The sequence below is a fragment of the Idiotropiscis lumnitzeri genome, chromosome 1 (assembly GCF_059441095.1).
Source record: "Idiotropiscis lumnitzeri isolate Australia: NSW breed Sydney's pygmy pipehorse chromosome 1, RoL_Ilum_1.0, whole genome shotgun sequence".
Classification (NCBI taxonomy): Eukaryota; Metazoa; Chordata; class Actinopteri; order Syngnathiformes; family Syngnathidae; genus Idiotropiscis; species Idiotropiscis lumnitzeri.
This window is the reverse complement of record NC_142391.1, coordinates 29,379,241-29,405,328: the sequence shown is the minus strand read 5'-3', so window position 1 is coordinate 29,405,328 and position 26,088 is coordinate 29,379,241. Positions and strand designations below refer to the sequence as shown.

The 26,088-nt window shown below is 41.2% G+C and overlaps 1 protein-coding gene across 5 annotated transcripts in view; it reads right to left on the bottom strand.

Annotated features, from left to right (window-relative positions):
- Positions 1-26,088, bottom strand: part of sema6a (sema domain, transmembrane domain (TM), and cytoplasmic domain, (semaphorin) 6A) — a 129,033-nt gene that overhangs the window by 64,827 nt on the left and 38,118 nt on the right. For all 5 annotated transcript variants that reach the window (XM_088294270.1, XM_088294260.1, XM_088294253.1 and 2 more), the window contains 2 exons: positions 10,190-10,351; positions 8,598-8,715 (listed from right to left, as the gene is read on the bottom strand). In XM_088294270.1, the coding sequence (XP_088150396.1) occupies positions 8,598-8,715; positions 10,190-10,289 (218 nt within the window). In that variant the 5' untranslated portion in view covers positions 10,290-10,351. The remainder of the gene's footprint in view (positions 1-8,597; positions 8,716-10,189; positions 10,352-26,088) is intronic.

Genomic DNA, 26,088 nt, shown 5'->3' with positions numbered 1-26,088 from the left:
ACCATGAAAAAATATTTTGGTGCAGCTTGAATGCAGTGATTTCCAACCACTGCGCAGCCAGAGAACATCAGGTGGAACGTACGAAATTACACAACAACTATTATTTGCTCACTAGAATGAATGTATCCTCGTTCATTTAGCTATGCCAGTGATATATTGTGACAGGCAGAACAATTAGTAATTGCTTTCCAACGAGATGGCCGAATTTTTCAACCTTAACCTTTGCATTCACTGGTTGCCATTCAAACAAAAAAAGACAAGAATGACATTTAATGATTAAATTGAGAAACAAATCAAAATTATTACGGTGTATGTGAACAAATGGTTAGTTGCGCATGCATCTCTGACAGCTATATCATTCCTCAAGTGTAGTGCACGGTATATTTTTGTGACATGAAATATGTGCCTGCGCTCAGTGAAGGTTGGGGAACGCTGGATTTAGGGGCATAGGACTACGTCATTTTAAAATCTCGGTGTGACATATAAGCCATCCCAAAATCCACAGCCAGACTTGAGGAGCGCCGTTGTATGGTTGAATACAGTCAGAGAAAATTAAATAATGGCTGTGTTTGACATCGAGTAGTGAGCATCATCGGCGGCCAGTTTGACTCACTCACTGTGGGCATCCCATTTCCCGAAATTCGGCAAACAGAAATGTGCGAGTAGGACGGGAAGGCATGCGGATCTCCTTTCAGACACAAATCAGAGACTATTGTGAACGAGACAGTGCGGACGAGCTGAGTGATGGCAGCGAGACGACGGGCAAGTGGGCGGGGAGTGTGCAATGGATGGACGTGGACATGAAGCCATGAGAACACAGGGGGTTTGTGCGTTGGAATGTTGTTCAGAGAATTCCGTCTGAGGTCTGTCTACTGGGGCTTTGTCAAAGTATCCTGCTTCGGATCTTGCTGGGATTAGTGTAGCACAATTAGCATGCCTTCTGCACTTTTTGACAATATAGTTTTACTCCCAGCAATCGCAAACAGATATGGGTGGTGTCCAGAAATTACGGTCCAAGAGTGTAACGTGAGAGCTCAAAAATGTATTTGCAAAGAAACAGGTGAAAATTCTGGACTTTTTAAATCAAAACTTCCTGCAATGTGCGATGAATAAATGTTAAATGTCATAGCGCTCCATTGTTTCATATTGGAGCGCTTGGTACCTGAGCACCAAGCACTTAGCACTCAAGCAGAAACATTTTTAACTAATTAGTTTTACACTTGAACAGCTTCACTATATTTTGTTGAAAAGCTGCTAGAACTAACCAATTCTAGGTAGAAAATGACCTCTGAATGGTGAACAAATGGTTGCTATGTTGCAAAGTGTTACATTTGAGATCACATGCATAGCACAAATTAGCTATTCGCCTCACAAAATACAAAATGCCGAAAGCTTGCTGATATTCATCATAACTGGATCATGGGGGGTGGATGGCGGACTATTGTGTTCTGTTTTGGCTTTCTCTGGATCAAATCCTCAGCACAAAGTGAACTGGAGAAGGGGACCGGGGGAGCCAGCAGGGCCCAGTGGGCTGTGTGAGGGGACATGTGGAGCTTGTGAATAGACCCAGGGCATGAGGGGCCCTTGGTGATGTGGTGCCATGAAATACAACAAGCCAGAGTTCACTCGACCCCCCTCAAGCTGGGGCAGGTTGGTCTTTTAGAATGTTCTCGGGTTGGAATGATGGTTGGATGCGGGTATGTGTGAGTGTGTCACAAGGTTAGTGGAGTAAGGGGTACGTTTGGGAGCATGAGGCCCACCCTTATTTATTTGTATCAAAGGTGCTTTATGCAAAGACACCGTTGGAATGCAGAACAGAGGAATGCAAAACATCAAACCCCAGTTGTATGACACATGGCCAATAGCTCCCCCCTTCCTAACTGGCAACACATCAAGCCAATTGTGTTGCTGCACAAGCGCGCATCCCATTGGAGCTTCACGTGTGTTGTGGCAGCTGGGGTGCGTAGGTGGAGACGGACTTTAGCATGAAGGGAACAAATGCTGGATTAAAAAAAAAAAAACTGTTGGTGAGCTGAGCAGGCGGCTTCTTATTGTTGGGGTGGATCACGCGTATGGTAGAAGTGACATGGTTGGTCGGAAAAAAGTGGTGCAAAGTCAGCAACGGCTTAAGCATTTTAAATTCCTGCATAGCAGTCCGAAATAAAGCACTTTCTCTGATAAACACCCAAGCAGGCCGTTCTATAGAATGTCTCAGGCAGTCCAGAATACCCCCAGAGTGGATTAATTTAGAATATATACATTAAGAGGGCAATTAAGAGGTAAAGTAGAAATATAAATAAAATTGGGTTCCTACAGATTAAGCAAATTCAAGATTCCACTTGAAATCAAATTTAAGGAAAACTTCCCAATGCTCCCAACAATTCATGCTGTGCAAAGTCCAAAAATAACATGCATCTGCTCTCAAGAGTCCTGACTAAAAACGTATCACTGTTTTGTTGGTTTTGCTACCGTGATTGTGTGGTTACCACGTAATTTTATTTAAGAATGGTAATTCATTTTGAGGCGGCAAGGTGGGTGACAGGTTAGCACGATGGCCTCACAGTGCAGAGGTTGTGGGATCGATTCCGGCTCCAGCCTTCCCGTGTGGAGTTGACATGTTCTCCCCGTGCATGTGTGGGTTTCCTCCGGGTACTCTGGTTTCCTCCCACATTCCAAAAACATGCATGGTAGGTTGATTGGACACTCTAAATTGCCCCTAGGTATGAGAGTTAGCGAGGATGGTTGTTCGTCTATGTGTGCCCTGTGAAATACAGAATGAACCAAACGGTAGGAATGACCCAGAGTTCAAGAGGGCTCGCCAGGTCACAATGAGATTGGCCAGGATTGCTGGCAAGTCAAGTATTTTCGACATACTACACGTCGCGTTACAAGCCAAACCTTTAATCCAGGTGACGATTGTAACAGTAAGCTTTGTTGTCCCAAATGCGTACGTGGCCGCATGTGGAGTCGAGAGGAGGAGGTCGGTGTGTAATCCCAGTCATTAGTGGGTTTTAACAGGATTTGGTACAGCTACAATAATGGACACTCGAGCTGCCTCCACCATTGGAGAACGCGCCAACGGCAACCATACACGATCCCTCGCCTCAGATTGTTGCCGTTGCCATAGCGAGAGGCCAACAGAGCGCCGGGAATGGCGACTATGCCCCGCGTGTGTACAGAGCCGAGGTATGCAGGCCCGGCTGTGCTATACAGTAACGCATTCACACATGTCATGCCTCGTTCTGTAAAGACGGCCTTCATCCGCGTGCACGTCCTCTTACGTCCTCTAGCCATGCAACTAAAAAAAGAATGTTTATATTATGTTGCAAACGGTAACATGACCACTTCTAATTAAGACCAAGCTGTGCATTTTCATTATAAAGGTGAATATTTTCAACCTGCAAGTGATTATTCCATCAACCTCTCACTGAGTCTCATTTATTCAGGGACAAATGTGCCCTTCCAACCACTGCGAAGTTGATTCATAAGGAAAAGTTTATTCCACACAATCTATTAGACTGAGCAGTTACAGGTTTTTGATTTAGTCAAGTGAAGAAAAAAAAACAGCACATATAACTGACATAATAATTAAAGGTTATTGTTCCTCATAAAATGTCAAACTCAACCGCATCAATTTTTGGGCCAGTTTTATCAATATATTCAGTACAAAACTCAACACAACCAAATTAAACAGAGCAATAGGTTCATGAAAATCATGAAAAATGAAAACCTTTGTGCCATGTAATGTATACATTACATCAGATCAGTAATTATCTAACATCCAACAACAAGTATCACCAAGTCCATCATAATGATCAATATTAAAATAGAATAGCGTTAAAGTATGCTGTATTTAATAGAAGTGTGAACCACTGTACCACGATGCACAATGTACATTAGCACTGCATTTAAATACAGCATAGATAAATAAAACACGTCATTTAAATAATTATTAACTTAAAATGAAGTCCATATAACACTTAAATAAAAACTCCACCTCAATAAATGTTTGAAAAAAAAAGAGTTTTAAAAGCTTGAATGCCAATGTGGTGTACTTAAAAGTTAAATACAGCAGAAGTGTATGGAGTAAATGTACAGTAGTGGATTGGAAACGGAGCGTTCTGCACAGTTTGAACATTTAATTTAGTGATTCTTTCACGCAGCACCAGAGGAAAGCCATGTAACACGAACAGTACTCATATCAACCACTGTATTTCTCTTTCATTTGTTTAAGTCAGAAATTGTTTACAAAAAAATCCTATATCTGCAACACGACATAGAAAGAACACAAAAAGAAACAAAAGTCTTCATTCAAACACAAAATGGTAGAGTTTGCCACAAATTTAACATTTTTATACATTTAATAATATTTTATTTTAACATGTTACAAAATAACTGTTTATTTTTCTACTTTTTGATTTGGTTTGATTTTTATTATGATCAATAGAATTTTTAAGACTCAGATATCATCCCCATTCTCCATTTATTCCAGAAAAGCATCATTTGTCAAAATGACACTGAGAAGGTTCGTATATTCCCTTTGAGCAAACAGACGCCGCTCCTGGTTCAACTTTGACCTTTGTGCATGCTGTTATTGTGCATGAAGGATTCAAAATATCACAAGGGGTCAAATAGAAATCCAAGAGCACATACCATCATGAGCATCTGGACATACTCTGATCTGATTAAAAAAAAAAACACAAAAATGGATGAGTGCAACATGATATATGGGTTACAATCAGAGTGGTTGATTTAGAAGAAGGCCACAACTGCATGCACCCCGAAAGATACAAACACACACACATACGAGTGCGCATCCAGCAAAGTAAATGATAAATCTCCTTCAGCTCCGTGATGAATTGCCTCTGAATGTCATGCAGCGTGTACCTTGAACATGAAATATGGAGCCCCGGGGAGAGGAATCTTGCATCAAGAGCAGTTTACTGCTGAATTACGGCGCTCTGCTAAAGCACCTGTGACAGCGCGCATACACTCATCAGCCACAACATTAGGTACACTGGCACAGTCTCATCACATCCTCGCGCATCACCTTGAATGCAATCATGCCTCGTTTTAATTAATGCTCGGTAGATAGTGAAAGTTGTGTGTGTGTGTCAGCTAGTGAGCGTGTGAGTGTCTGGGAGTGGGCTGTAGTCGAAAGCAGCATAAGTAAATCCATCCATCCATGATCTGAGCCGCTTCACCTCACAAGGGTCGCGGGGGTGCTGGAGCCTATCCCAGCTGTCTTCAGGCAGTAGGCGGGGTACACCTGAACTGGTTACCAGCCAATCGCAGGGCACACAAAAACTAATAACTATTTGCGTTCACAAACGCACCTGGGGGGAATTCAGAGTGGCCAATCAACCTACCATGCATGTTTTTGGAATGTGGGAGAAAACCCACGTAGGCACGCGCAGAGGCATCTCCACAAAGGAAGGCCGGCGCCCAGGATCGAACCCCCCATATATCTTATATATCAGTACTTAAATCAGTAAAATTACAATTTTGTTTGCATAATATTCCGAATTTGTATTCAGCAGCCCTACCTTACAGGGATCATATACAGCAAATGTAATCCGTTTGGCTCTACAAACAAACATCTATTTTGTGAATTGCTTGGCTTTTAAAACAGTATCCATCCATTTTCTATACTGCTTATCCTCCCTAGGCTGAAGGCGAATTAAAGAGTGAAGGAAGAAGTCCAAATCCCATCAGGCTTCCTGGAAGATTGCGCCATGAACAACCTCAGCCTTTGCATCTCATCAGGCTCCACTTCTTCCTTTCTGCCACTGACTATGATTCAGAATATTAAGGCTATAAATGATTCCTGACCTGAATACGTAATTGTGATTTAAAAGCTGACGGGGCTAATGACATTTTCAACATTTTGGTGAAAATGATACGAGCGACTCAACGGGAGCTTAGTAATGTGCATGCATTCAAGCACACGTCAGGCAGGCCAAGTGAACGGCGTGTTCGTTCTCCTCAAATCAACACATTTCATTCAAACACACAAAACACGATTTATTAATATCAATCAGTTCATCTGTTGCTCAGTTTGGCAAAAGACTCTTTCCTTCCATGCATAAGCCACTTTGTCGATTTACAATTTCATCAGTAGCTACATTCGTATTAGGGATCTTGTTAATTCATTGCCAGCATCAAAACGAAAGCCAAAGGGACTCAATAGAATGTGGAGCCATTAAGGAAAAAAAAAAACAGCCTGGACTGAATGTGGGGCTTGGATGGCGTTCACAGAGGCCATCTGCAAGCTGCAGCACACCAACGACTGACTGGAGGCACGATGGCAAAGTTGGCTCCAGAATAAACAAGTCATCTGACTGCATAAAAGTGACTATTTAATACACTGCTTTGCTGGCGCAACACTTTCAAATTGATCCTCTCCCTTAAATCCTCATCACTCAACTTTTACTGATATCCTGTTGCAATTTAGTCCATTCGATTAGCAACACTTTAGTTTTCCGCCTAGGGAATCAATAGCAGGTCATTTGGCCCGCTCTATTCGCACAAAATGCATTCCGGTTAGCCTGGGGTCACATAGCCAATGTCTGCTTTGACTAAGTAGCCTCAGCGCATACACAAACACATTTTTAGCACCTACGGTCATACAATTAGTTAAGGCTTTTTCTCAAATTAGCCTTGGTTATCTTGATGTTCGCCGCAGGGCAGCGTGGCAGGATGATAATGGCCCGGTGCAAGCTTTGCTTTGCTCTCACAAATTAAACATTTTTTTTTTCATTTAAATGGTAACGTGACGGTGTCATACTACCATTGGATTGATCCATATTTATTTATGAAAAGTGTTTTTAATATAAATATTTACTGTAATCAAGATTTTGTATATATTTTACTCATTTTCATGATGGCCACAATATTATTTATTTATTATTTTAAATGTCTATATCAAACAAATCATTTCAACGGCTCTGGCTCTATTGTCTATTCATTAAGCACACAGAAGACAAACCAATTCTTGATCCGTTTGACAACTGGTCAGTGTAAGAAAGTGGGCAACACACACACGCAAACACACCCTCTAACATGCACACGCAGGCCAACAAACACACCCCTCAAATAAACCCTCTCTGTCCTAATTCCCCCCCCCCCCTTGTGCCCCTAAAATTGCTGGCTGCCACCCCATGTGGAGCAGGTGGGCGACAGTCGCACCAAAGTCTCTGGCGCCTTTCCCCACACACACACACACACACATGCACGCACGCGCACACGCCCACACACAGTTGCCCCGCACACACACAGTTGTCCCTAATGACCAGAAATATGTTCAAAAGCAACAGTCTCCTTCAGCCACTTAATTTGACATGCTTGGGAGCAAAACAAAGAACACCCCCTCCATTGTGTCTTTTCACCCAGTCAGGCCTGAACTCAATTACCCAAAGGGGGGCTCAGATCAAGCCGATAAGAATCGCGGAGACCTTTTTTATGTTCCGCCTTGATAGCAGCAAGCATATTCAAAATTGCATATGGTAATAATGGAACACTTTATGCTCCTCTAATTGTTCATTGTGTCACAAGGTGGAGCAAAATTTCATAAATGGTAACAAAAAAGAGCGAGGAGGAAAATCAATGAGAGCGTACACTATGCGGCTCGTGCAGTGTCACTGAGCTGTGTTTGTTTGGGAATAAAAGCCCTTTCGGTGAGGGTATTGATAGGCCGAGACACAAAAATCAATCTGCTATCTTTTTCATTGTATTTCTGTATGTTTTGGGGTGGGAGGTCAACCTAGCTCAAAATAGTGGTAGTCTTGATGGGCACCTAACCGTAACCCACAATAGGGTAAAGTGACCATCTGTGATAATATCCATGTTTTGTCATACACTAGTAATGTTCAAAAGTTTGGGGGCGAATAAGTTTCCACTTCAGTACTGCAGATGGCAGTAATTACAAAATGGTTGACACCTGGCAAGCAATTAAAGAAGGCAAATATTTGATTTCAAACCGCTATTGGCCTTTATTGCTTGTAAAACGATCAATTTAAAGGGGACGTAACGATCGCTTGTATTCAAATGCAGCGGTTCCTCAGGATACGAGCGTACTTCCTGAGTTCAAACTGAAATGAGCCGTCGCTTGAAAAGTTTTTTATTTGGACTTAGGATCAGAGCAAAATTCGAGACGTGAATGCACTTCAGATGACCACCGCGAGATTGCGAAAGCACACTGCACAACATCCAGCTGCCATCAAGTCACACTGGTTTCCTTGCGGTGGGAGGGCATGAACAGTTGGTGACAGTAATGTACCATTAAGATGGATTTATAACTTGTTATGAAAATTAATTTGAGGTGTTTTTCAGTGGACAAATTCATCAGAGGCGGAACCAAGGACTCCCTGTATTTTTCATTATGCCAGGGAAAAAAACATACCTCCTACCAGGCACAAAGACAGCAGGTAATAAAAAATGTCAAGTCAAAGCTCTTTGCTGCGATGGATCCCTTGCGATTCATAAAGCCATCGATATCTTCCACTTCTCGATAGATAAGCCACCTGCCCGGCCATCAGTGTCAAGTTCGCAACAATCACCGAGAGTCATTGTGGCTGTTACAACATTTGTTAGCTTACCTGGCAGCAATGAATAACGTCTTGTTCATGATCATGATGAGTTGGATGTCCAGTTTGTGCCGTTGCGTGTTGTTCCTGCCGGGCTTGTGGCCCACAAAGGCCGGGTACTGCTTTGTGTCTGCAAGGGGAAAAAAAAAAAAGTTAAAACACTTTGACGGCGTAATTGCTGAAGTTTCTGTTAGGCATACTGTCGGGATTTGGATCAAATGTCAACACATCTGCTGCAGGCCTTAAATTATACTGTAAAAAAAAAAAAGGCATGGCACTGTACCATGAAATTGTTCTGTTGTTAGTGGCTTGGGATGAAGCGCTTGTTTGGCTAAACAGAAGCAAGTCAATGTCAGGCTACTCTTAGTGGGAGAGACACTTTGAGCATTCTCGTTTCTGTTTATCAAATGATGAAAAAAAAGCGGATTGGGTTTTTTTTTTTAATATACGTTGGGCACACAAATGGCTTCAAATTATTCATTCAAAATGTTTTTATATATTTCTTTGTATGTCCTCCACATTGTATTTAAAAGACTGCAAGGGGGGATTCTCAGTGGAACTGTGGAAGATAACATTCAGGTATTACAGGCATTTGAGTCGGGCACCTCCCCTATGCACGACGCATGATGTGGTATGCCTTGGATCATTCTGCATTGGTTTTCCATTCCGGCATTCTCATTTCTGTCATTGCCCAAAAACACCTGGACTTACAGCAGCAGTACTCATCTTAGATAACAATAGATATTAACCACAAGAAAGTGCCTATTCATGTAGGTGACATGGACAAGCACGAAATAGAAAATACTATAAACTTTATAAAAGAGCGGTTCATCAACTTCTTAAAGTAATAAATGCAACGGATATAAAAAAAGATAAATAATTCAATTTCATTAATATGACCTATCACCTTTTCAACTTAATTGAATAAATATCTTTTTAAGAGAAGAAGAAAAATATACAATTGAAATAGCACAAGTGTTCACACGGTCGAAAATCTGCATTGTGTTTGTGTGCAAAATTAACCACGTTAAATGCATGTCAGCACACACCTACCATTCAAAGTGCCTCTGTATAACCTAAAATAAATTTCAGCTTTGGGAAGATTTGTTTATGACGCATTAACACCACTAAAATTCCAAAAGTTGTGTTTGGTTCAAACATAACCCAGCTCATCACCAAAACAAGAGCATTACTGGAGGGAAATGGACAAAACATTTGTGTAGAATAATCGAATATTGTTTATTAGCAAACAGATTTATGTACTGCTTGTGTTTCGTCCCAAAAAATAAATAAATAATTGCATATTGAGGGGAAAAATATAATTAGATTTTTTTTGCAAAATTATTTATCTCTTGTCTTTAGTGAACCCAACATGCACGTTGTGGGACTATGGGAGGAAGCTATCAGTACCAGGAAGAAAATCACACAATCACAAGGAGTACATGCAAACTCCACACAGGAACGCCTGAGTTGAGATTCGAAGCCAGAAGGTCGGCGTGCCAACCACTCAGATATGAATACACAGAAATGAATGTGTTGAGAAGTACTTGCAATGAAGTGACACGCGGCCGAATGAAGAAGAAAATGTGCAATATCCGACTCACAATTGCCGTGGGAGATGCTTATAGGCTCGCTGTCTTCGGGGAAGCCCGCTCCAGCTATGTGCAGTAGCGTGAAGTAGAGGAGGAAGGCCTCTGACCTCATGGTCGCACCACTCTGCTGCTGCCGCCGCTGCTGCTGGTCCTCTGGTGCAGATGTACCTCAGTCTGCAGGAGAAAAAGACAGATTCATCTGAGGAAATAGATGGAGGAGGCAGCATGGCGAAAAATAAGCCGTTCAGAATCGTAAAATTGCAAAGTAGCACCTTACACATCTGTGCATTACGTGAAGAGAACCGATACGTAGGAATTTTCGGTGAGTCGTGACGAGCCATATTGCAAATTAAAGAGCCGTACTATAAGTGGATTAGCAAGGTAGATTGGTGTCAGGCACAGAGGCTCCTTCTCGAAACACCATGGCAGATTAACCTGCCCTCGAGGAGGATCAAGACCTGAACATGCAAAACTGAATCCTCTCCTACTTATGAGTCATCCGACAAACATATTTCCCTCTTTCCTTCCCAACACGCTCATTACGGCTGCTCTAATTTGGCTTTCCCGCATTGTCCAGCCGCATCTGGGCTTCTGGACGTGCGTCTCCAATCTTGAGTCGAGCGCACTAGCCTCTAGGCTAAAAGCCCGGGTCGCCAGTCTAGCGGCCAGCATTGTATTATAACGAGTCCAAGGGGTGAAGGTTGACTGTACTGTACACCCGCACTCATATCATGCCAGAAAATGTGCAAACGGCAAATACAATTACTTTTTGAGAACCTAGTAATTAGATTGCTAAATTTTTTTTTTTTCAAAAAGAACAATTCAATCTCAATTACTTTTGAGCTGATTGCAAAAGGAGCACCGCTAGTATTCCCTAACGTTAGTTGCCAAAGTTCATGAAAAAAATCGAAACCTGGTGGATTAAAAGACATCTGATACCCTGGCAGAAATGCTAAATGTTGGAAGCTCTCCGTTGACTGTTTTCAGTCAACATTTAAAGCTGTTGTATCAGATGGGCTTAAAAAAACTAATGTTTTATTTTCTATGGACCCGTAAGAATAGAGCTGAACAACTTCTAACGGTACTCGGATATTTTCTCAAGGACGCAGAAACTGCATTCTTTATTTTGGCCTAATTCGTGAATCTTGGATTAGATGTTAAGCAAAAAAAAAGTTTTTATTATTACATTCCCTTACTCAATAAGATTTACAAAACAAAGCAATACATCTTTATACTGACTGAACAGTATTCCGGCCCATTTCCCAAATTACCTGGGATGTTTTACTTGATGATATAAACACAGCGTTCTCAACGAGCTCATTCTCTAATGCAATTTCATATGTAATGCATATCTGTGTGCTCCGAGCCTAGACATGCCACGCCGACTCCTCCCGTCGTTTGTGGCAACAGATTACAGCCATTAATCAAACGCGACAATTATTGCGTTAGTAATCTAATCAAGAAGCAAGCGTTTCATTTGCATTACGTCCTTTTTCTTTTCTTTTTTTAATTTCTCTCCATCTTGAGACATTGCTGGGAATGCAGAGGATGCTTCTGGGATTAGGAATTGAATAAAACAGTCCGTTTATCACTCTGATAAAAGTTGTTTATCCCAACACGTATTATCGTTCACTAAAGGCAGGAAGAAGAGTGGGAAAGAGAGAGAGGATGGGGATTATTTCGACTTTGCAATGTCGCTCTCTCTTTCTCTGCCTTCATGCTCCTGAGAATCTCATTGAGGAGAGGAATGAAAACACTATTCACACAGAGGATCACTTTCAAACTGAGGAGAATAGCAAAGCTTTGGAAAGCCTGGAGACCACCTTCATCTCATTTGCTCCAGCTCCTCTTCCTCCTACACCATTTTATACCCCCCGTCAAAAAAAAACCTGTAAAAACTGTAAAATAATAATGGTTCTACCCTAGACTGTTAATATATCATACAGCTGCATTTATAGAAAGAAGAAAGTTGTAGTATTAACAATAAAATGTTATCAAACTAAAGTTGGAATATTATATGAACAGTTCATATATATATATATATATATATATATATATATATATATATATATATATATATATATATATATATATATGGAAATACACCTTAGTTCTATTTTTTATAATTATTATGATGCTTTACTAATTTTCTTCATTATTATTATAATGATTAATTATATGAATTTTTCTCATAAAATGTGGAATTTCTTCCTTGTAGATCGATGACATGATTCATGAAGAAGATCTCCAAACTTCTGCAAGGGACTCAAAATAAATTTTTTTACCCCTCCCTCAACTGAACTCTGACTGTAAACCTGGATTGATTGATGCACGGCAAGTGGCAACTTTGCCGGACAGATGGTGGATCCCCACTCAAAAAAAAAAAAAAAAAAAAAAAGACATACTGTAAATAATCCTACTGTGGTATTTCCAGATGGGATCTTGATCAATGCAAAGTGAAGGTGTAACTGCAAGAAGCTCCTTTTTCCATATGTTATTGACTCTGACATAACAGCAATGCCAAGAGATTCATCAGCATTCATCTTCCATCTCCACCGATGGGATGTTCGAATGTGGAGGGAAAAAAAAGAGACTGTGATGCACTAAATGGCTTCAAGTGAAACTCAAAGGCCGCTTTCATCACCGCATGAGTAATGGCGAGACCCACACTGGCTCTTCTGGAGGAGAAATTGCTTCCTTGTGTGCTTCAATCTTAGTCTGAAAAGCTACTGCGGCACACACCCGCAGAACATCAGGACTCAAGGCCTGCACATGTTGCAGTAAATTACCCAAACTCCACAGGTGGAAGTTGCAGATTTCTTTTCTCCATGCAAATGAACCAAAAAAAGAAACCATTCTTTGGAACTTTTCTGCTTTAAGTGCACATGAGCGCATTAAAACGCAGCTTCTATCACTGAGTAGGTGGCATTCTAAGTGCAAATGTGTGTGAATGAGAAAACAAGTGTGTGTGTAAGGAGTGCTAATCAAGCTAATTGCTGGCAGGAGGCCGCCAACAGGTAGTAAAACACTAAAATCCATCTTGGACAAAAGTCTTTGGAGCTTTTCGCGGAATAACCACATCACATGCATGTACTTCCCAAAATGTGCAGCCCCACGGCGGGGGGGCGACGAAAACAGACGAGCACCGGGCTTTGACAGAAAACACATTAGGAAGCCTGATGATGTTTTGCTTGCTAATACGCTAATGTGGACATGTTTGCTGATGGTGCTCAGTCGCAAACATTTGTCAAGGTCGGCCGTTATAATTGGGGAAAGGACGGAAATGCCATCACACATTTAGATCCAAGTCATTCTAACAAATGGCGAGAATGTATGATACATGGCACACAAACATGATGTTGAAAGTATTTCGAAGGAACAAAGCCAAGTCACCTTGAAACGTAAAACACACAACTTTCACAACTTTACACACGGCCAAAGAATTCAAAACATACTAAGTTTTGCTAATGATGTATTATTATACGAGAAAATGTTTTGTTTTTATTACTTTTGAGCAGAGGGCGGTGGGGGCAGGAGATGACAAATTTTATAAAAAGGGTTCAGTTAATCACGGCCGGAGGTGGATTTTAGTCCGGCCGACCAATCGGCCGTCGGGCGTGTGACGTGGTCGTGGCCAAATGGGCAAACGACAAAAATTGGAAAAGAACGCGTCAAAAGCGCCACGACCAACTGTGCATACTTACTTGAATTGGTTTATATTCTTTGAGTTTGTTTTCCGTGTGGTCCCTGAAGTGCACCTTACCAGTAATAGACGCAACGAATCATCAGAAAAAATTATCATTGTGTTCATTGAAATTGTATGTAAAGTATCATAAGTACTAGAGGTATCGGTACATGGTATTGGTATTGTGAGTGTACTCAATCGTGAAACAGCCGCTATGGAACATCCTAGTTAGAAGAATACATTCTGATTCACAGAGAATGACAGACGAAAATAGGACAATAACATTTTTTACTCTGGGTGGAGGGTTCCACTCAGACAGAACCGGCAAAAAGGAAAAAAAAAATCGATCAAAAGTTTTATGTTTTGTTTTCTGTATGCGTCCCACTTCCAGAGAATGACATAAGAAGATGCAACTTCACCATTTTTCATTCTATGCTGGGCAGAAACAATCAAGACGGGAAAAAAAAAAAGAGACAACGCATTTCTGGCAAATTCTAATAAACCACTCGACTCTTTACCATACAAAATCTGAAGACGAATTCTTACGGGAGGGCTCATAAAACTAATGTATCTTTTTACGATGCATCGCATTCTGTGCATTTAAAGAAAAAATGGTAGGATGAAGACATTTTGACTAAAATAATTACATTGGGGAGAAGTGATGAAAGCGTTGTCGGACATGCATTTGAATCGCTGAAGACAACAGAGGCATGTCAGTATATAAGCGTTGTTTCTTCATCACAGCCGGCCGTATAAGAAGAGGAAGTGTTCCATATTTATAGTTAAGTGGCGGCTTCTCGTAAATGCTGTTTGACAGCTTTGATACGAGGACGGCGTGCCTGTGTTTATATTTGGCAGTCGGGATAATGTGCGCAGATGACAGGAGCGCCACAGGGAGGGGCCGTCTTAGTGGCAGTGTGGTCGCGAGACATGATTGAAATGTGGGACCCACTTGAGGGAAAGCGACTGTTTGGACAGGTTGAACACATCTTTTTCACGAAAAAGAAGAACCTTTATGAATAAAAGCAGCAAAAGGTTGCTCAAGGTCTGCACATTTTCATTCCTTACATTAACATCCTAAATTCGAATCTTTGTTCCATGAAATTCTATGAATCTTTTTCCAACATTCTATTACCTGCACTGCTTCAAGTACATGGGAGTGGATGTATTTTTTTTTTTTTTTTTGTCCAATCAGATTTCAACCTCTATATGCTTCCTTGACAAACTAATCCGCCCGCAGCCGATATTAACAGGCAATGAAATTTGCCTCACAGAGCCAAGTCGCTGACTCAGAATAACATCAGCATCTGTTTGGTTGGTCAGATGTTGGTTACAGACACGTTCGACAAGCTCTGTAGCCATCTGCACAATAAGACATTTAATAACCAGCCTCTCTAGAGAGAATTATATGGTAATTTAAATGCGTTGTCTTGGTATTAAACATTAACTATTGATTCGGAATTGCTCCAGATGATGTTTAGGGCACTGCTGGATGCTGCGTTTTTGTGTAGTATTGATGATTTCTATCATTTTGATGTGATTATAGTGGAATTAAGAAGTGTAATAAGTCAGGTAATTCGACACCCAAATGCTCAGCCACTGCTTTTCTTGGCCCCCGTTTGTGAAGGAAAGTCATTTGAAATGACAGGTTGGACTCATGTTTTTGCTGCGTGACATTTCCAGGAAGCGCAAAAGACTTTTAAAAGCTTGTATATACAAATAGCATGTCGCTTAGAAAGTCCAGGTAACACCTGTTCAATCAAGTGAAATGAAATCAGGAGGGAGATGTTTGAAGAAAAGCAGCGCGGCTCAAGTTCCTTTCACGCCTGGATAAGAAGCTGATTTCTAAGTTTTGTCAGAATTCGACGTCATTAGTCATTTAGAGCCTCCTTCCAAACATCTTATGACAAGCGGATGAATTTGTGATTTGACAGAACTTTAGAATGCTGTAATCATGCTATGATGTGAGTCGTTGTATATGTATAATCATTTGATTTATAGGCATAATTAATAAGAAAAGCATGTTGATTTATATGGTGTAAAGCCGTGGTCCCTAACCATTCTTCCAGTGTGGACCGGTTCATACAAGTCCCTAACTTTTGCGGACCGCCAACGTCGGGTTGGTTCTCATCCTATATAATGCAAGGCGAGTTTCATTTGTGGTCATACATTTTGTTAGCTTATGGGTTTAATATTAGTGTAATGCGACCAAGACAATTAGCATCATGGTATGCATCAAGAGTACGATGTAATGGAGAGAAGTCGTTGAATCATTTAAAAAGCGTAAACAAACATCAATTGATCAATTTTCTCCCGCTTGAGAGTTGACCGAGTTTCCACTTCATCCTCAGGTAAGAGAGACTTTATCCCAGCTGACTTACAGCCTGGACTCTTCGGCCATCAATCAAACACTTCATTTACAAACTGGTTGCCAGTCATTCACAGACGATTGCTATTCCATTGCAAACTGGTCATCAGTCAATGGCAGATGGAGGGCCAGTCTGGTCTGTGAATGATGAGTGATTAATCCTGGGGTGGTTACCAATCAATCTCAGGATGGCCACCATCCCTCAATTGCAGACTAGTTGTCACTCAATCGCAGACTAGTCAATCACAGACTAGTCACCAGTCAACCATATGTCGGACGCTAATAAATCACAAACTGGTCATCAGTCAATCAGCATTTCTTCATTTATTTTCAAGATTGCAGAATATAAAAATATATTGTGTCATTTTTATTTCATATTTGTCCTAAAGTTTCAGATTAATGTATGGACGTTAATGAATTCAGGAACACACAAAATGGGAGTATATTTGGACGCGCACCTCCAATTTGGGCGATGCCAAAACAATGTTTTATATGGAGTACCCGTAATCAGACATTCAACACAATATATTTTTCTTGCAATTAAACTCTACCCGGATCTGTCCACCAACTGATCCTATCATCCGACATGCATGTTAATGTGAAGTCTGAATAGGGCCTGAGAGCAGAAAAGGAAACGATCAGGCCGAAAAGATTGCATAGAACAGTCCAGACTTGAAGGCACTGATCCACCAACGTGGAACACGTCCAAGCATCAAGGCTTCCCAATTGAGCCAAAACTTTTTTTTTCTTGCTTGTCAGCCATGCTGGATGAATCCAAAAGAAGAGACACCGGAGGAGCTTGAACCAAGGAGCGTTGCCTCAAGAGAAGCATCCAATCTACAGTAAGCCCACAAACACAGACATACATCTTCGCCACAATTCTTCGCCGCCCTCAGATTTCTTTCTTTCAAGTCAATATCAGAACCAAGATAATCCATCATGGTTTGATTATTAAAAGACAATGAAGTGGGCATGAATGAGGCGCCCCGTCGCTGTCGGGCCATTTACTGAAACAGAGGCCCCTGATGCATGGACATCTCCCTTTTAAGCGCTGATGGATTGATTGTGGAAGGGAGCCAAAAAAGGCTCACGGGAAGCAGAAGGAACAAGAGATCTGAGGCACAGTGCCAACTTTGCCAAAAAGCAGCATCACAAAAAAGGCATTCACAGTGTAGAGATAAGCCGTTGTCGTAATAACGTCGCCTCCGGGATGTTAAAGACATTCAGTCCGTGCATGAATCTGTGCGTTTTAATCATTAAACTGATAAACCAGTGGGATGCTTTGAAGTGCTTTGACAAAAGGAGACTGGTGGGAGAGCGGCGTGAGAGAAAGATCTAAAATGTGCACTGACATCACACCAACAAGAATAACAACCTGCACTGCTTGTGGTTGAAGATGAAAAGTAGGTCAAGAACCAACGAGGCTGCTGAAACATGCAAAGGAGTATCTGGAATGCCTCTCGCAACCATCCATCCAGTTTCTCCCACTGCGTCCTGGCGAACGGTGCACCCTGGACTGGCTCCATTTTCCCAGAACAGGAAGTGGTAAAGATAATGTATTGATTGAGGGGCACAATCGGAAGGCTGTCCGAGTACAATTCGATAAACCTCGTAATTGGGTTTACTTTGCTTTCTACATCAACTTAAGACACTTTATCCCAAAATGTCTGAGGTACATTTTCAAAAGCTCCACCACTCGTAAAATAAATCAATAAACCGGTTACACATTTGAATGTCACAGCCTGGTTAGGTTGGTAGAATGTGAAAAGTGCGAGCAAATCCGTCGCAGATACGGGCCACGCTCGGTCGCTCGTGGCCTTTTCTAACTGTCGTTTGATCCGAATTTCTGTCTCGCCCGATGCCTTGAGTTCACAGTTCACCTCGCCGCGTGCGCTCGATCCTTGTCCAAAAAGCGTTAGTGCGAGCTGGGGGATTTGTTCCCCAGGCCAGGTGCTGTGGCGAAGAAGAAACATCACCGGAATGTCAGTGCACTAAATGCCATTTACACTGCGCCTCCCTGTGGAGCGGCGGTGGGGGGGGGGGGGGGGGGGGGGTCGAGGGAGGGTGGTTGGAGCTGTCACACGCTACAAGGTGAATTTCATTGGGAAACTCCCTTCAAGGCAGACTGTGGCCCTCCCTAAGGTGATGCTGCATTGCCTTGTGGAGAGCTTCCAGCTGTGAACCCCGAGTTCAGATCGTTTGAGTTTAAAGGGTCCATCCATTTTCAGACAGTTGTTACTAACACGTCTGTCACATGCTTTTGTCAAGGATCAAGTATAGGACTCTTTCCACACAATATTTCTGGTCATGCTAAGATTAGCCTATTTTGAGGGTGTGCCCATGTCTCATGCAAGTGAGTGACAATGTAGCCCGGCCACTGACAATTACATTTTTCATGACTAAGACTGCAGGTAAGCAAGTGGCTTCTACTTTGCTGAGCAACAAGTTGGTGTGACCAAGCAGAAGCGAACTCTGTTAGCTGACGCTAATCTGTGCATCCAACAAAAGTCAATGCAGCTCTGCTTACACTTATGCTTTGACGTGGAAGATGAGGAATCACAGCCATCGTCTCCATGGGCGGAGAAACTTAACATGAGGGTGGTTATTATGTAAATGAACCCCACTGTTTGGTAACGGAAAGACCGAAGAACATTTTAAAAAATAGGTGGTCTCATTTCACACTTGTTGGGTGGGCAGACACTCCAGGGACAAAGCTATTTGTATACAAGACATCAAAAAGCCAATTCTCTTTCATTTGCCCCATAACTCATGCTTAAGGACAGCTCGGGTCAGAAACACATGCACGTATGTTGAGAAATGTCCGAAGTAACAACACATTCCCTCCTCTGGCTTTTTCCCGCTATAAAACAGAAAAATCCATTTCAGTCCTTGGTTAAGTTTCTGCTAATCTAAAATGCATGAGCCTTAAAATGCTTTTTTGTGTAATATCTTGCAGACAGCAAGTGGACTCATGCATGCATTCTGTCTTTTTAATGTGCTGCAGAATATTTGCAAGGATATTTTATCGGGAAGGAATGATAGCATGCGCTCCTCGGGTGGTTTTGACTTAAATAGAAGACGATGAGGAATCAATAAAACAATAGAAGAGCGAGATGGATATTTACAGCCTCCTGTTTTTTTCCTCGACAGGCTGTAAATGAGAAAGGTCTCTGAGTCGATAATGTAGCAGCAGCTCACTATTTTGTTTTCAGAAGAGTTTGGGGTGAAAATGGAAACTTTCTCATGCAGGGCATTGACTTGGAATCCTTACAAAATGGATGTTCTGTATACAAATGTATATATTCCACGCAAAAGTATTACAGATATGTGAATGGAGTCTTTCCATCCGCTTGTGGTTAATTTGCTTTAGGGACAAGAGGCTCAGTGCCCAACCACATCCATGAATTGTTATGTTTCATACAGTGATGTGATTCAACCATCCATCATTTTCAATACTCCAAACTATTTTTTTTTACTTATATGAATTGCGGGTGAGGAATTCAATACAACCTGGAATGATTGGCAGCCAATTGTAGGGCACACAGAGACAAACATTCACACAGATTGGCAGTTAAGAGTCTTGAGTGTGATTTCCTGACATCTCACTCTGTCCTTTCTCTGTTGTGCTTGGCAGTGAAGTGCTGAGGTCAAACGATAAACCTATTATTTTAAGTAGGAAGGTTGATATTGTCTCTCATTAGGAGCTTTTTTTCACTAGCTTGTGAGTTTCCTTTTTTATATTTCATATCGTACCACGTGAACAAGACCAGCAGGTTCACATGTGAAGGGCAGGCGGCTGCAGCTAACTATCAAAATGAATCTTTCATTCACTGATGATCAATAAAAAGCGTTTTTTTTCCCCAGTCCGAGCGGCTCAGGGAGGCTCGGTAGTTGAGGGCCCTTGCTTTAGAGCATACCGTGCCCCCCATTTTTCTTTTTAATAACGCTAAGCACCAGACACAGAGGAACAGGCAGGAAACATCAGCTCATCATCAGTTCAAAGTTCACGCGACCACAAAGAAGGACGGGAGGCACACAATACTGCATCATCTCATAAACCGCCACACAATAAAGCATTCTAGTGTAAAGTCCCCTCCATGCTCCATGATTTCATTTTACCATCACTCCAAATCATTTCATCTTTGTTAATGGCCTATTTTTTTTTAATCTGCAGAGCTTCAATTTCATGCAGGTTCCATTATGCTGAGTGAGTGAATGTGTGTGCCGGCTGATAGCTGGCTCGCCGGGGCCTTCCTCTTCCATCGGCTGTGACTGAGCGTGATGCTAATCTCTTTAAAGGTAATGTGCAGGCCACAGGAGAGTACAGCCTACAACTGGCACTCACTTCCTTAGCCTCCTCTCATTACTTGGCCATCTGTCCTATTGATTTATTGTACACCTCCTTGTTCAAGTACTCTTTATTTATTCCATTTTGTCTCACTCCAACTAAACGCCTTGTTCACTTATTCGGTCGCAAACCATGTACAGTATTCATAACAGAGGACGGGAAAAGCTTGATTTAATTACACTCTGTGTTTGCATGAGAAACTGATAACAGAGGATCTTGTTTTCCGCTAATGCATCCGTTCCTGAATCCACAGATGCTCAATGGCAATGCATTGCACACAGAATGTAAATCGCGCTATCTCTGCGCATCATATTGTTGGAGGGATGCAGCCAGCATCAGTGAACTAATGACAAAAAAGTGGCGGTGGCCAGGCAGGCGAATCACCAGTGACACAATTGCTTTCTTCATGTCCAAAATGCTATATAAAAGAAACACTAATTTTTGAAAATATGTTTCTGTTGAATATGGAGGGAAAGGGGGAATTAAAGTCTTCCTCTTGTACGGCTTAACCTTTCATAGGGCATCCATTGAAACAAAAAATGACTAGTAATTATAGTGTGATAGTATGCAATATTTCATCACATTGAATCATATTTAATCCTAATCTATATTCAACTGTTTTTGCTGTCTAACCCTTTTTTAATGTTATTTTCATTTTTTTAATCAACACAATAGTAACCATATCATTACAATAAGAAATTATTAAAACATTAAACATGTTTGTTAACAATGTTTTTGCTCTTTGACTTTTTAATTATTTAGTTATATTCCACATTTGAATTTAATCGGAGTATTTCTTTACATTTGTATTTTTTATTATTTGAATGATATCTCATCAAAAGTAATTTTTTATTATACTGTATTATTATTTATTTATTTATATTTATGTCTTTTTTTAACCTAATGGTTCTATAACCTCACAATGAGGCGGGTGGTAAACAATTAGGGTTTTTTTTCTCCATTTGGGCTTACTCCACTTTGACATCGTTGTGTTGCGCATTCCAGTGAAATGTTTTTGTCGACTTTAACACAATGGCCTCTTGCAAAACCTTTGAACAAAATCTCTCTGGGCTGAACCAATTAAAATAGGCTACTTAGCCAAGGTAGTCTAATCAGCTATTGACCAATAGCCATGAGCTCATGCTAACTTGATACATTTAAGTTTTTCGCATGGTTGAAGATGGATTATTTGTCCATGTTGCTAATAGGTATATTGTATGAACACGTTGATTCAATTTGCATGACAAACACGGAAGCATCCGTGAAGAAAAAGCACAGCAGTTTTATGACGACAGAAAGCTGGTGCCTCAAGAGAATTGTGCTCTTTACAATTACCACGAGTTCATTTAAGAGCCTTAGGGAAAAAGTGAATTAACATGAAAAAAAAGGTTAGGAATTGGTGAGGAACTGCATTTGAAGCCCAGTGTCAATGATGTAATCGTGATGTAAGTGCCCACAGCGCTTTAAATGCTCAGCTGCAGCCAGCTGACATGAGCGAAAAGTACATATGCTAATTGCAAATGTAACTACGTATGACAAGTAAAAATGTTAAGGGAGTTCTTTTTTTTTCATTTGACACTTCAAGAGTAAATGTAATTAACAGAGACATCATAAGACTTTTTAGACTTTAATTCGAACTCACATAATTGCCATAGCGTTGTAATTGCAGTGTAGAGTGACCATACGAGCCGTTACTCCAAGAATGGAAAATACCACACAAATCATACGCAAAATGCCATCTGAACTATATCCCGATACCAGAATGCAACAAATAAATAAATAAATAAATAAAGTTAATTGCCAATTGTGTTGCAATTTATGTCAATTGTATACAAGCTCCTTCTTAGCATTGCCCTCTTCCTTGAGCATCCTCCTATTATAAATGTCCCAAACAAGCACAGATGATGGTTTTCCGATAAGTAATTTTCCACGCTATTTGTGATCGGCAATGTCTTACATCGACTCTGTCATTCCATTTTTCTAATGGAACTGAAGCATTAATTCTGAGGGCCAAGACTCTATCTACATCAATGGTAGTCAGTGTCCCCTGTGGGGTTGGAGAGCATCATGTGTGGCAGACAAAAGCAGGATTGGAGTGCTCGTTAATGAGTCTTTTCTCGTCAAAACACAAAGAACATTAAAAGTTGAAGGATAAGCAAGAATGCAAGTTTATAGACCTACAAATCAACTTCAAAGATAAGGAGTGAATGGGGGTCAGAAAGCTGGAAAATTTGTAGATCGATTTCAACAATTGGAACAATACCCTTAGGACAGTAAATTGTCCAATGTGAAAAATGTTTTTGTTACTCTTCTACTTTTTGAACTGTTTGGCTCATCACCTTCCAAACTTTACTGAAACAGAAACTTTTCCAAAAAGTATCTTGCTTTGAAAAGTACACCATTTGATGTGGCATCTTAACTACAAAAGGCAAAAGAGAGAAAGTGTCAGACACCCTCATCTTTATTAGTACTCCTGGGCTTTCAAGGCCTGACTTACTTCAGTTGTGTGCTTCCAGCATGAGAATGTTCAGTCGCCAAAAAGTGCATCAACAGTGAAGGAAACAAATGTCAATGTCAGATTGTGAGGCCTTATTTTTGGCAAATTGAAGGATGCAACAGTTCAGCGAGTGTGCTTGAAGAATGAAAAGCTATCATCGGAAATATCCATCCATTTATTTAGCACTCCCACTTGTCCTCATAAGGTCTGTGGGTAACTGGACCCTTTACCTTGAACTGGTCACCAGTCCATCACAGGGAACACACAGAGAACCACTGCAGTCAGTCACTGGTGAGTGACTGAGTTCAAAGATTTTGGGATATCTTTCAAGTGGCTTCCTCTCATTGAACACTTTCAAATACGCTTCTGGGCTTTTGTAAATTTGAGAGGACTTTGTCCATTTCTTCCAGCTGCCAGACAAAGATCTCCTGCCAGAAATCCACTCTGGCTTTGATCTTAACCTGTTTATGACTTCTTGTCAGTGTAAAGACGGGAATGGAAGAGAGAGAAAGCCAAATGAAGCTGGACCTGTTGTTGTTGGTTCTTCTCTATTCAAGACAAAAGGAGCAGAGAGAGGTGGTTTTTGCGGTTGCACATTTACTCCTGGCAGGTATTGTGTCTCTGCTGAGCCAGTCGAATGGGTGGGCATGTGACTTCCATCCAGAGTTAATAAGAAAATGACTACTTCCTTTCAATAAAACCCATCAACAGCAAGGCAGAGGATTTAAACAGCTTTTTTTAATACTATGTTCCCACGGTTTGGGCTGACAAAGTTGGAGGGTAAATCGGGAATGGTTGCAGCATTGGGTCAGTGAGGGATTAGAGAGGGAAAAACAACAGTTTTGCGAGATGCATCAATCACGCCTGTTTATTCACTAGATAAAGAGGCGTCATGTGGGCCGTCTTTTCAGAGAGAGTTTGATGGACCGTGTAGTGGGAGGCCATTTTGAAAGAGACAAACGGTAGCGACAGTTTATCAAAGCTCAGTGACTGATAGCTTGAAGGACTCTGATTCATGACGCTGGCTCACTCATTTTAAGACAAATCTTGATGACAAAGAACAAGAGGTTGAAAGTGGCCACCGGGTGGTAAAACAAATGTTTTGTGAAAAGTGTTTGTACCGATTGTACGCACTTGGTGGTCTGGATACAGATTGGTTTGAATCTGGATTGTATTTGTTTGGCCTTGGCGTGGGTCTTTGCTCTACTGAGGCCAGTTCTCGTTCTATCCATCCATCATCTAAGCCGCTTTTCCTCACCCTATCCCAGCTGTCTTCGGGCAGTAGGCGGGGGACACCCCAAATTGGTTGCCAGCCAATCGTGTGGCACGCAGACAAACACCTAGGGGTAATTTGAAGTGTTCAATTCACTTACCATGCATGTTTTTGGAATGTGGGAGGAAACAGGAGTACCCGGAGAAAACCCACATAGGCACGGGGAGAACATGCAAACTCTACACAGGAAGGCCGGAGCCAGAATCGAACCCCGCACCTCCCAACTGTGAGGAAGATGTTATAACCAGTCGGCCACCGTGCCACAGCAGTTCTAGTTATTACTCTTTAAAACAGTTGGGCAAGATTGCCAAAAATCTTTATTGACAGTAACATCCATTTAAATATGTTCCGAGTCAGAGATCTACCAGCCACAAGTTGAACTCTGAAACTTTGAAAACAAAAATCCTACGTATTTAAAAGATTTAAAGTAGAATATCATATAGTTAAAGGTAGCTAAAATAAGAAGCCAGGTTGCAAACGATAGGGTCGTTGTTAGTGCTCTGCCAGAGATTAGATTGAGATGAGCCTCATAATTTCCGACCGAATGGTCAAGCAGTTAAAATCTACCTTGGTAGAGCTCGATGAGCCTATAATTACAACTTCATGTATTTAAAAGGCAATGCAAGTTATTCCGTTAATTGTTACAGCCCAATTTTAACACCCACACTTTTTCCCATGAAAGGTTGAAACATTCCTCAATTTCCTAACAACGATCCGAAGGATTTTTTTTTTAATGGCATACAACCAGTCACGGTTAATTCCTGCTCCCTGTCAGCTCACAAGAAGGTTGCACAAAGGTAGAAAACTTGAACAACATTCTTTCATTTACAAAGTATAAATGGATGAATGTGAATAATGCAGTTAAATATAATGATATAAAATGTTTTGTTCACAATTTAATATGACATTGAAAGTAATGGCCCAGCAGCCCACACTGACTGATGATTGCAGTAACACAAACAAGCAACACACTGACAACAATTACAATTCCTCATCACTGTAAATCTGCATATCTGTGTGCATGTGTGTATGTTCGTGGGTGTGTGCGTGTTTGTGTCCGTCCTCTGGAGGACATCCTCTAGCGCGTTCAAATTAACATTTCATCCCTGTGACTGTCTCTGTCAAACTAATTCATCATCATGCGTGTCTCCCGTCACTCTGTGTGTCTCCCTCTTGTCCAGCTGGCTCTCTCAAGATAAACACAACAAGTCTGACTCCTCCTCCTCATACACAAACGCAAACGCACACACAAAACATCCAAAACAATGTCCGCCATCGCTATGTACTGCAATCACTTGGCTGCGTTATTATCAGGGTTTTTTTTTCAAGCCTACTCTAGATTGACTGTCAGATTATATTCAGAGGAAACGTGATTAATGAGATTGTCGTAACAAAGTAAATCAACTTAATGGAATTGAAGAAAGAGGAGGCGGTGGCTCCAGGTTTAGCCCTACCGGCTGTCAGTCTGTCCATATAGGGGACAAACGAGCGTGTTTTCCAAAACACATTGATGCTGGTTTTACTGGGTTGCCAATTGTCTGTGTAAAATATTGCACATCTTTGTTTATTGATCATCATTCAGGCGCACATTTTTATTGGCAAATCGTGTTTAAATTGATGTTAGTTGCAACACGTGTGTTGTGTTCTTGACCATTAGTTTCTATGCATATGTCGATTTTTATGATGCTGTGCAAAAGGCTCAGGCCACCATTAGATGTTTTAGAATTGCAAAATAACCAG